Genomic DNA, 12626 nt, shown 5'->3' on the forward strand with positions numbered 1-12626 from the left:
TTGAGGAGATCGATTCCTATAGAGTTTCTCTCTGCCGTCATCATGTTGGATGAAGATCTCAAAAACAAGACGTCAAGATCAATTGGAGCAATGGATCAACATCTTCGAGGAGGGCAATTGGTTCATGAAGATCATGTTAGCCTTGTGTCCCCTCTGCCTTCTTACCTCACGTCTTGAATCTCGGGATGAGATTCTTGTTTAGTGGGGGTGAGTTGTCACAGCCCTAGCTTTAGCTTTGCTTGTGGACTAGTCTTGGTTGTTGCATCATGTTTAAATTTTTGCTTAAACTTGAAATGGGGATGTTCAAACCCTAGCACCAAAGGAAATGCAACTAGGATCAAAATAAATATATTATCAGTGAACCCAAAATGCCCTTCAGAAAAGTTCATAATTTTTGAATTGGTCTAGAACCTCTGCCAAAAATGGTGCACACTTTTCTAGGTCATTTATGGATTTTTGAATTAACTCATATTTTATTTGAATTGGAGCTATTAATTCCTATAAAATATTTGGTAGCTACAAATATTCTGAAACTTACTAAGGGCCTCTGAAACAATTCAGTTACTGCCCACAAATATTTTCAGGATTTATCAAAATGATTTGGTTTATAAACTAAATCAAAACAGAGCAAATAAAAAGAAAAACAGAAATAAGAGAGAGAGAGAGAGAGAGAGAGGACTTACCTGGCTTACCTGCAGCCCACCTGTGCGGCCTAGCACTGTAGCTGGCCCAACCCACTAGCCTCCCCCCCAGTCGTCTTCTTCCCCTGCCAGGAGGACGAGTGCATGGCCGCAGCGTGCCGGCATGCGCCCCGGCCACCTCCTTCTTGCCGCTTCCCCCTCGACGCCTTGGTGAAGCCGCAACCACTGGAACCCCCTCGGCCTCTCCCTCATGCTCCTCCCCTCCTATGCTCTCTCACTCACTCGCACTGAGCGGCCCCGTCGCCGCCGTCCACTGCTCGCATAGCCATCCGCCTCTCCTACGCCCCTAGACACACCCCTGAGCTCCGCTAAGACGCCCTCGTCCTCTCCACCGAGTCACGCAACGCTGGGTGCCCGGGAACGCCGCCACCACCGTCGTCTTCAACTCCGGCATCTGAGATCGCCGGAAATGCCCCGACATCGTCCGACCTTTCCCGAGCCCACTGAGACGCGTGCTGCAACCGATGTGAGCTCACGGATGGACCCCCCTCCTCCCTTGCTCGTCCTCGTACTCTAGCTCCATTCCCCACCTCCGCCGAAGCTTGCCGCCGCCGCGAATGTCGCCGTCGTCATTACGGTCGGCCAACGCCGCGTATGAGCACCCGTCGAGTTCCTGCTGCCCCGTAGCTTCTGCCCATGCTCTTCATTTGCTCTAAATCTAGCTGCAGCCCCGTGCCCGTGCACTATCGAACTCTGGCCGCCGCCCAGCTCGACGCCACCGCTGCTTCGGTCCACCTTGCTCCCTCCCATGGCCACCGCTGGATGCGCGCGTGCGCCAGCAACCCATAGCCGCAAACCTCGCTAGAAACCGTCCCCTGTAGTGCCTTCCCGCGACGTCTCCGTCGTCGATTTTGGTCGCCGCCGGCCGAACTCCGGCGAAGCCGGCGTGGCACACTTAATTAGCACTAATGACCCCGCTAAACACCTCTTGAGCCACTGCCATGTGAGACCCTATGCCTGTTTAGGTTAATTTAATCTCTATTTAGGTTAGTTCATAACCCAGCGGGACCCACGCGTCAGTTTTGACCACGCTGACATGGCCGTTGACCAGGCCCACCTGTCTGTGACTCTAGCCAGCGCTGTCTCACTGACCTATGGGTCCCACCAGTCAGGTTTGACCCGGGGCAGCCCTGCTGACCATGCTGACGTCACCCTGACGCATTGCTGATGTAATAAGTCATTCTCTGGATTAGTTTGAATTTAGATTAACCAGGAAAATCCAGAAAAATGTTTAGAACTTCTAAAATTCATAAAAATTCAACCGTAACTCCAAATGAAATAATTTATATATGAAAAATTATCAGAAAAATCCAATATATCCATCTATACTATTTTCATGCATGTTGGAACAACTTAAAGTTGCTGAATTGGACAAAACAAATAAATGGCATTTAAATAACCACATGTGGAGTTTGAATTTGAACCTTTGGTTCGAACCAACTTCATTTAATCTGATTGCTAGTTGCATTAGCTCAAATCACAGCATATTGGCATGTCACATTCATGCATCATATTGTTGCATCGCATTGATTGTGTTCTTCCTTGTTTGTCGGTAATTGACCCCTCTCAGTAGACAATGTTTCGACGATGAGTTCGATGGCACCGATGAAGAACTATACTATCTTCAGAAGTGCCAGGCAAGCAAAACCCCCTTGTTCATTCTGATACAATCCCACTCTCTCGCTCCTGCTCTCTTTTACTACTTTAGGACAACAACGTTTCAACTGTTACATGTTGCGGTAGTTGAACCCCTTTCCTCTGCATGACCTGCCATTGCCACAGTAAATAGATGAAACCCACTAGCATGAGTAGGAGTTGTTTGAGACCTGATGTGCCTACTCATTCATGCTTGTTTGTCATGCCTGCTACTGCTTAGATTTGAGTCAGGTCTGATTCATCGAGGATGAATTGGAATGTGGTGAATAGGTCCTACTGTTGAGAGCTAAGTGTGTGAACATGATTTGGTAAAGGTAGCGGTGAGAGGCCATGTAGGAGTACATGGTGGGTTGTCTCATTGCAGCCGTCCTCAGGAACTGAGTTCTGTGTTTGTGATCCATGAATAGTTACTACCATGCATTGGAATGATTAAGTGCCCCTCTCGAGTTATTAATCAACCTGATCTCTGTCCATGAGTTGCAACTAGTTTCTGGTGTTTGTAGGTTGTGTTAGTAGTCTACCAAGTGGCACCCGGTATAGGTGGGCTTGGGACAGACTAGGCACCGTGGCACGGTGTACCAAGCGTAGATCCATTCGTCGAGGTGGGCTTGGGAACCCTGCACACATCGTTTGGGGCCGTGAGTGGCACCCCGGCCGGATCTCCTTGCGGATGGAACCCGAATATGCGATAAACCTAGACTAGAGACTTGCGTGGTTAGTCAGGTCGTGGCCGACTCCCTCACCAGGCTTCCGCTTGAAGGTTGCCGAGATACACGACGTGTACATGGTGGTAAGTGGCGAGAGCGTGTGTGAATAAGTACACCCCTGCAGGGTTAACATCATCTATTCGAATAGCCGTGTCCGCGGTAAAGGACTTCCGGGTTGCCTGTACAGTTCATAGACAAGTGAAAGTGGATACTCTAAAATGCGCAAGATAAGAGTGAGTGCTATGGATGGCGTTCTCGTAGGGAGACGGGAGCGGATCCATAGTGGAGTATTGATATGGTGAATATGTGGACTCGTGTGCGCCACCTCAAAGAGTTACTCGCAGTCATAGTTCAGGATAGCCACCGAGTCAAAGCTGGCTTGCTGCAGTTAAACTCCACCACCCCCTTTGTTGATACTGATGCATATGTAGCTAGCTCTGATGTAAGTCTTGCTGGGTACATTTGTACTCACGTTTGCTTAATTTATGTTTTTGCAGAGAGACTTCAGTCTCGCTGGTAGTTCCGCATGGACTTCGACGTTTAGCTTGTTACCTCAGCTATGATCTTGTGCCCTCGGCAGTGTCTTGTAGACAGTCAGGCTTCTTAGCCTTTTTCTTTTGTAGTTGTCTGTACTCAGACAAGATAAGCTTCCACATGTTCTTGTTGCTTGTATGACTTGAATGCTGGGTCATCAGACCCATGTTTGTAATATCTAGCTCTTCAGAGCCTAATGAATAAATACTTTGAGTTGTATGTTATGCCATGTTGTATTTACACATATCGGGCATATTGTGTGTATGATTGAAATGCTTGGTATGTGTGGGATCCGACAACCTAGTTGTTTATCCTTGGTAGCCTCTCTTATGGGGAAATGTAGTCTAGTGCTTCCACTGAGCCATGGTAGTCTGCTATAACCCGGTTTACCGGAGTCCTGCTAGCCCAATTACTACTGCTCCGGAACACTTAGACTGGACGGCATGTGATCCACTTCGTTCCTGTGTCTGTCCCTTCGGGAAAATGTCACGCGGTGATTTCCGGAGTCCTGCTAGCCTGCTACAGCCCGGGTGCCCGGAGTCCTGTTAGCCTAGTTGCTACAGCCCGGATTCACACGTTGATGACCGACACGTTTGAGACTGGGTCATGTATGCCTGTCCCCGTAAGTTAGTGCCACTTTGGGTTCACGACTAGTCATGTCGGCCCGGGTTCTCTGTCATATGATGCTAGCGACACTATCATATACATGAGCCAAAAGGCGCAAACAGTCCCGGGCCAGGTAAGGTGGCACCCGTGGGAATACCGTGCGTGAGGCCGCAAAGTGATATGATGTGTTACATGCTAGATCGATGTGACTTAGCATCGGGGTCCTGACAGCCCTGGGTTAAACGGATGGCGGGGGTGGGGGGAGCATGGCGGTGGCAGGCGGTTCAGGGGAGGGCGGGGTGGCGGCAGGCGGTTAGGCGTGTGGCGGGCTGAGAAGATGAACAGTGCATCAATTTCGGAGGTTGAAGAAGCCCTTCTTAGCATCCATGTTGCATCCAACGGCTCACAAGACTCGACTGACCCAAATTGCTCCTTTAGATTGCAGGATCAACGTGGCATTCAAGGTCTTGAAGGTAGATTCCGCGTCCGCACCGGGTTTGCGGGCTCGGCACGGGCGCGACCGGCTTCCGCCGCGACAGCCACCATGCGCGCCTCCTTCGCGTGGGCGGAGATGACAATGACATGCTAGTTCCTCCTCGCCGGCATGCTGGAGCACGCGCTCGTCCTCCTCTTCGTATGCTGCGTGCATAGACGCGGCTCCACCAGCTGCTCGCGTGCTTGGCAGTGCGGTGGCATCATGAGGAGGGACTGCAGACGTTGTGAGCGGGCGAGACTTCGGCTTCATGGTACAGGGATGGCGGAGACACGATGGTGATGGGCGAGAAATGGTTGGCCGGAGCAGGCGGGCGCCGGCATGCGCAACGGCGGCGGCATATTGATGAGTGCATGTATGGGAGCTTAGTTTAGTTTTATATAGGGTTAGTCAAACTTCAAAGAAAACCGTACCGGTACACGTAAACATTAGACTGAGGCAACGCTTATATTAGTTACCACAACCACAATACGGAATCCTATGCAAGCGCGTGAACCGCGGCCGTGCGGTCGATCGAACGGCGCATCACCGTGTCGCGCTCGAAGGACACCCACCGAACCTTTTTGTGTGTGTGAAAACAATCCCCGAATATTACTCAACTTTTTTTCCTAGAAAAGTTCTTGACGCTACAATATTTCCATATATTTGAATTTAGCTCCAGTTTGTGTTTGTTTGGATTTGGACGTTTTAGGGGCGCCCTAGTTTTTTTAATACTGATTTTGTGTGTGTGACTGAGAGAGAACGTGTGTATGTGTCCATATGTGTGTTGTGACGGAAGGGCAATGTGGAGACGGTATGCGTGTGATAGAGACATAGATAGGTGTGAATGTGCAAATGATCATGCATGAGTGAGACATAGACAGATGCCGATACGTTGTGTATACATGAGAGAACAGTTTTCTATTTGTACTTGTGTGTGTGAGAGAGAGAGGAGCATCCATAACACAACAACCATCTCTCTCGATTCGTCCATTCCTCGCACGATCGCATGTAACACATGCATCAACGCACACATTTTGACACCCTCACCTGGCCCCTGCCCACCTCAAGGTCCGCACATCGCTCTCTATCTCGCACGCACAATCTCTTCATGAAAACCCTATTTAGTATGTAGCTTTCCATCACATACACACACATTTCTCTCCATAGGTTTGATTTCTCTCAATACCTGACACACACACACACACACCGCACACACACTCCCCCTCCCCTGAACACACAATTCATCCCCATCCAAGGCTATATGGCGACCACTCTCGCTTGTGCTTCTCTGCACCCCAGCATGCACAACACCTCAACCTTCAAAGAGGGCATTGAGGAGATCGAAGACCAGCGACCACACTGCACTAGAGAATGCGGGGCCATTTGGAAGCAGGATGATGTGACGATGGCTGACTGACTCCTCCCCCTCTCTCTCCCACACAAAATTACCAATCCCTCTCTCTCCCGCGATAAATTATCAATCCCTCAACCCACAAGATCCTTCCCCTCTCATCCATGTTTTTCCAGTTCTCTCATCAAACATGTTGTCTCTTCTCCTTCCACGTCTACAGGATTCGGATGCACACACATCTCACGTATATTACATGTCTCCATCTATCTCACAAACCTAACTTCTTCCTCTCTCTCTCTCTCTTTCTCTCTCTGTCTCTCTCGTTAGGTTTGTCTCCTACTCTCTTGTCCACATACACACAATCTTTCCCGCCCTAGCTGCTCCATCTTCGCAATCTCTCTCTACACATTTCATGCACACATTGGGATGTGTTCAAAAGGTTGCTTTTATAATGGATGATGTAGAGTTATGGTTGGTTTTGTTGCATCCTACAAAGTAATAACTATGAAATGCATTTAGATTCTCATTTGATTGCGATTATGTGAGTTTGAGCATATTGTGAAGTACTATAGAACTCGTATACATCTTGAATTCAACAATGATTTTAACTATTCAATTGTACAGGCCATTACATTCGAAGTCAGTAGCCTAATGTATTTATTTCACAATTACAACAAATGATTAATTCACTACAAACTAAGAAAACAAATGTGTACTCCCTCCCTTTTTATTTAAGTCCGCGTATTAGCATTGGTCAAAGTCAAGTTTTGTAAACTCTCAGAAAGTTTATAACAAAAAATATTAACATATACAATAACAAATAAATACCATTAGATTCATTATTGAATGTACTTTAGGAAGTTTGACTTTGGTCAAACCTAATATGCAGAGTTAATAAAATCGGAGGGAGTACTAGTAGTTACTAGTACTACTCGCTAGTTTCTTAGCCCAATCACTCAACACGCCACACGAGGAGTTCAGTGTCACAAAATTTTGAGGTCAGCGGGAAAATCTCCCGTGACCCTGATTCGAGCAGTGCGAAGTTACCATCATAACCTTCGGAACAGGTTTACGGATTACGCTTGGTAGGGGCCTGTTTTCGTAACTTCAGGTTCACGCTACCTAGCCAACCCCACCCTAGCACCCAGAGTAGTACACCTGAATACTCCCCATTTTCTATCCCCACACCAAAATAGTCTTCTCGACGACACCGTAGCCTTCGTGCTCCTCCCCTTCTCCATCGGCGCACTCGTCCACCGCAGCGCATCTGCCTCATCGACAACCTCGTATGCCGCACTAGAGCCGATCCACCGTTGTCGTCATACACGGAGCCTCTTCCCCGGCATCGTCTTCCACGGTCTCGGATCTACTTCCCAAAAGCCGACGCCAAGCGCAGAAGCACCACCGTCGTGGACAATGAACTGACTCCCGTTGCCGACCATGATGCACAGAGGTCGCCGCGACCATCGTTCTCCTCCTCGATCAGTAATGTGTGTATTGAATCACTTAGCAGTACATGTGCAGTTCCAATTTTGTTCATACCTACCCTTCAAATTTCGTTGCTATTGTTCCCGTAAAAGTAATTGGTTATAGCCTCCATTGTCCAACAGAATATCAACTTGTAATTGTGCGTCGCTCCTATATCGCACTGTGCTTGGGTAGGTTCTTCATCTGCAACCAGTAGTGTGCCAAATGATGGAAAGTTTTTTAGAACTAGCAAGATGCCCATGCGTTGCACGGAACATCAAGAGGCATTTGTATGAGTAGTTTACATCTTGTAGGAGAAAAGGATGAATGAGGGAAGGCCTTATTTGCAAATATGGAGAGGGGTGTGGGTATCTTTATGCAAAATTACCATAGTTTCCTTCCTATCTGTCCGATATAAATAGGACAACCTATATTGCAGGATGGCAGGCACACCATCATCACCAACTATGTTTTTTAAAAGAAAAAAAGAGTAGAGAGTAGAGAAGTAGAGATAAATATTATAAATATAAAATAAATATAACAGTAGAGAAGAGAGTAGAGATAAATATAAAATATAAAATAAATATAACAATAGAGAAGAGAGTAGAGATAGCAGGGACGTCAGGAAAGGATCGCGCGCGCGGGGGGAAAAGCGGCCGGGCACGCGCTAGTTTTGGCCCGCGGCGTCCGACGCAATTTATAAAATCCAACGCCCTCCCACCGCTCTGTGCCTTGCCACCGCTCTCTCCCCTCTCTGTGCCTCACCACTGCTCTCTCCCCGCTCTGCACATCACCACCGCTCTCTCCCCGCTCTTTCTCGCCTCGCCGCCGCCGCGCCACCATGTCGCCGCGTCGCCGGGAAACTTGGGGATACCGCGGCGTCCGCGCGCGCCCCTCCGGCAGCTTCTCCGCCGAGATCCGGTTCCACGGGATGCGCCTCAGCCTCAGGAATTTCGACACCACCAACAAGGACACCCGCGCGTACGATGCAGTGGCGTGGCGCCTCCGGTGGCCTCATAGAACATTGAACTTCCCCAACATGCCGATGCGGGAGCGTGCGCAGGAGCTCGTGCCTCTGCCGCGGATTATCACTGGCGAGGATCGTTGCGACAACCAGAGGCGGGGGCACCGTCTCGGCATCGCCGAGATGGACGAGGAAGCCATGGCGTTGTGGCGCCAACGCTTCCCGCAGGACATCATCAATGAGCATGAGTTCTACATGCAAAGGAGGGCGAAGAGGGAGAAGAGGAGGGCGGAGCGAGCCGCCTATCGCGAGGACATGCGTACGCGAAAAGCGGACGCTCAATTCAACATGAGGCTAGGAGCAGCGTCGCCCTGGGAATCCGACGACGATCAGTATCTTCACGCCTACATTGAGACATCGGAGGAGGACATCACCGAGGAGGAGTCGAACGACGAGGAGTAGTTGAACTATCTATTTTTTATCTATCTATGTTATATCTGTGCTGAGAATTATCTATCTCTCTACTCTCTACTCTCTATCTCTACTTCTCGATCTCAGCACTATAAACACTTTTTAAAAGCACCGCGCGTTGCGCTTCTGTTGGAGATGCTCTAACATGGCAGACGAGTGCTTTAATGTTGCCCACAAGATGCGTGAGTATTAATAGTATATTTTTCTTGCCATGTTGAGATTTTAAAACCATGAGTGCGAACATGCAGAGGAGCAATGGAGACCAAACACGGGATAGACATCTTCAAGGAGCGTGGCAAGTTAAAGAGGAGCTGCACCGAACCTGTAAAACGAGCTTTGGTAAGTAACACCCTTTCAATCACTTTCATTTAGCCTCGTGTTCTTCGATGTGTATATGTTGTAGTTTGTGTTTCTCTTAGCCTCGTGTTCTTCATGTGTAATAAGAAGAGTCTTAATCATCCTAGTGCGTTCGCTTTTAGCTTGATGTAGGAAGTGGGTGTTCTCACCTTGTAGTCTGTTTTTATTTTTTTCCTTTTGAATTCACTTTTCTGAGTCATGTTTATCTGGCTTCTCCTAAATGGATCTGGGTTGCTCTGCGAGGAGGGAAGTATGGTCAACCTCAAGATCATGTTTCCAAAATGAGGCCGGATTACACACAAGGTGCCAATTCCCTAATGATGCTGGATTAGACACAAGGTGCAAATTCCCAGATGATGCTGGATTACACACAAGCCAGGTGGAGTCATCAACTGTTCATGTCCTCGTGGCTCTAGTAAAGGCTGAAAGAAAGCGTGTAGTAGCCCTTGAGAATGTATCTGAGTTCCTGAAGAAGCGAAAAGAGCAATCAGATGCTCTCTTCACCCAAGCCAAAGAAGAGATGGAAGAAGCCAGAAAGAAGCTAGCAGAGGCAGAGCAGGCTAGGCGTCTCCTGCTATCTAAAACTGTTGTCAATACAAATTTTCCTTCATAATAGCTAGGTCCAAATGTTTATCCAGTTAGCATGCCTATTGTGATGTCCGCGCATCTACTGATGTGGCACAAAATAATTTTTAGGGTCATGTAATAACAACAATTACTTTCCAAACAATAAAAGACGAAGCATTGGACATGGTATAGTTCACGCTCAAGCCCAACATTCCAAGTTCAACTTCCACATCAAACTCATGTTCATAGATATTTGCACATTCATAGATAATGTCCACAACCATGATTCACTTCAAAGCCAAAAAAAATGTGAGGAGAGTTATAAATAGAGAAAAACCTCTAGTTCCTGCTACTAGTGCGAGCACAACAAGTCAAGACCATGCGTAATTAATTATATTTTGATCATTTTTTGTGTTCTAAAATGCCGGCCGGCTCACGAAAGTACGTGTTGCCGGCACACGTGCGGATTCAATGGAGGCAGGCGGGGCAGTCTGAAGCCGATTGCATGCGGCGAGGAGGTGTGTTCAGCCAGGCATGCAGCGAGTGGGGCCCTCTTGGTCGGCGCGCCGGTTCAATGCCTGCGCTATGAGAGGTCACGTCCGTGTCAGAGCAATCACTCCCTCCAGTCCTTTTTTGTTTGGGTATAACAAAATCTCGTTTTCCATTCACATTTTACAAGTAAAATTTGTGGACAAACTTTGACCCAAATTACAATGGGGACTAGTAAACCAGGACGGAGGTAGTAGTTCTTTTTTATCAAAGAAGGGTTTCCCCTTCCGATTTTCATTACTGAAAACCAACATCAAAGACATAGTATTTGCCCTAGAACTACCAGGTTCAACATCTCGCAATATAAACCCATACAATCATATGCCAAGGAGGTAGTAGTTACGAATTCCATTTTCGCTTCATACCAATCATTCTAAAAACTACTTAACTACTTATAACGCGCCCTTGAAAATCGGAACTCTTACCCGGCTAAAAAATGATATTTTAAACGTGGCTACTCGATCTGTGGCTACTGGCGATACACCACCTCCAGGTCGTTCACCTGTGGTCCCGACCATCAACTCCTATGGATCAAATTATCACGCGAGCTGACTATTCCTACAAAGGTGCGCTCCACCACGTACCCGGTACCCGCGCATGCAACAATCGTGCACCTAGGGTTTTAGGGTTTATTTGTTAACGGTGCATTTACGTAACTCTCATGTGTGCGAGACAGCGAGAGACCGACTGCGTGCGTGCGCCTCTTCTCTTCGTATATGTACTCCACCGTTTTTCTGGTGTCCAGAAAATTATACAGTAGTAATAACTACTAGCAATGTGCCAATGCGTTGCCACACGATCAAAGTAGATTAATACATATTCACCGATTTGATAGAAAGAAGTGTCTAGTTTTGAAATACGTGTATCATTAAAAATATCTTATGTTTCACTCAAAATATATTCCTTTGGCGGTTTTGATGAGATAAGGGAGGAATGTTGTTGGTTTCAAGATTCGAGAAGTGGTATATCTCTAATTTCTATTCTTACTAGCAAGATGCCCATGCGTTGCATGGAACATCAAGATCTTGTGGGAGAAAAGGATGAACGAGGGAAGGCCTTATCTGTAAATGTGGAGAGGAGTGCGGGTAAATTTCCATAGTTTCCTTCCTATCCGTTAGATATAGATCGGACGGCCTATATTGCAGGATGGCAGGCACACCATCGTCACCGACTATGCTTTTTATAAGAGTAGGGATAAAAAACAGAGTCGGTGATGATGGTATGCCTGCCATCCTGCAATATAGGCCGTCCGATTTATATCTGATGGATAGGAAGGAAACTATGGCAGTTTTGCAAAAAGATACCCACACCCCTCTCCACATTTGCAAATAGGGCCTTCCCTCGTTCATCCTTTTCTCCCACAAGATAAATTACTCATACAAATGCATCTTGATGTTCCGTGCAACACATGGGCATCTTGCCAGTTGTTGCAAAAAGCCCATGTGTGTGTGAGAGAGAGGGAGAGAGGAGGAGGACGGAGTGCATGTGTGACAAAGACACAAAGAGTGTGTGTGTGAGAGGTATCAACTTAAAATGAGGCGATAGTGTGTGTGCACGATCGAGAGGGCGTGTCTCAAGAATGGACCAAAAATCTACATAGATACAAGGAGCATGAGAGAGACATGTACGCGATAGTGGAAGCACGAGTATGTGGGTGTATAAACCTATCTGGAGGGTAGTCGATCAATGATGTGAGAGAAATATGAGTCGGGGTGCGAAAGCGAGAGTTTTGTGGGTGTTAGAGAGAGACGATAGTCGGGAAGGGGAGTGGAGGAAGGAGCTGTGTGTGTGTGTATTTATGAGAGAGAGAGAGAGCGGGGGGGGGGGGGGGTTGTCTGATTGGTAAACAAACAAATAATGTCAGTCTTATAACTAGGATGTAGACGGAAAGGAGACCGCAACAAATGTTGTGTCTACAGGAGAGAGTTATTTATTGGTATGAGTCATATCTAGAGACATATAGGGTGTGTGAGAGAACCCCATAGAGAGAAAGACAAAGTGAAAGACGAGTGAGACTGTGTGTGTGGAAGTGAAAAAGAAAGCTTAGGTACCTAGTGATACCAGAGAACGGTAGAGACATGAGAGATAATGAAAACCGTGTAATGTATAATGATAGAGAGAGTGTGACACTTGTCAAGGGAGACGTTGAGAGACCATGTTTGTGAAGATAGGAGAAATATGAAGTGAGCGTGCGGGTGAGCTGGAGAAAAGAGAATGATAG

At 47.4% G+C, this 12626-nt stretch overlaps 1 protein-coding gene across 1 annotated transcript; it reads left to right on the forward strand.

Annotated features, from left to right (window-relative positions):
• Window positions 1-8338: 8338 nt before the first annotated feature.
• On the forward strand, window positions 8339-8923 carry LOC147976340 (uncharacterized). The gene has a single exon (XM_087520829.1). It carries the CDS (start codon window positions 8339-8341, stop codon window positions 8921-8923), a length of 585 nt encoding a protein of 194 aa, XP_087376955.1.
• Window positions 8924-12626: the final 3703 nt, after the last annotated feature.

The sequence above is a fragment of the Triticum urartu genome, chromosome 4A (genome assembly GCF_056163025.1).
Source record: "Triticum urartu cultivar PI428250 chromosome 4A, HENAU_Tu73, whole genome shotgun sequence".
Classification (NCBI taxonomy): Eukaryota; Viridiplantae; Streptophyta; class Magnoliopsida; order Poales; family Poaceae; genus Triticum; species Triticum urartu.

Excerpts from the sequence above, each read along its gene's own strand:
- LOC147976340 (XM_087520829.1), top strand. The coding sequence starts at position 8,339 with ATGTCGCCGCGTCGCCGGGAAACTTGGGGATACCGCGGCGTCCGCGCG.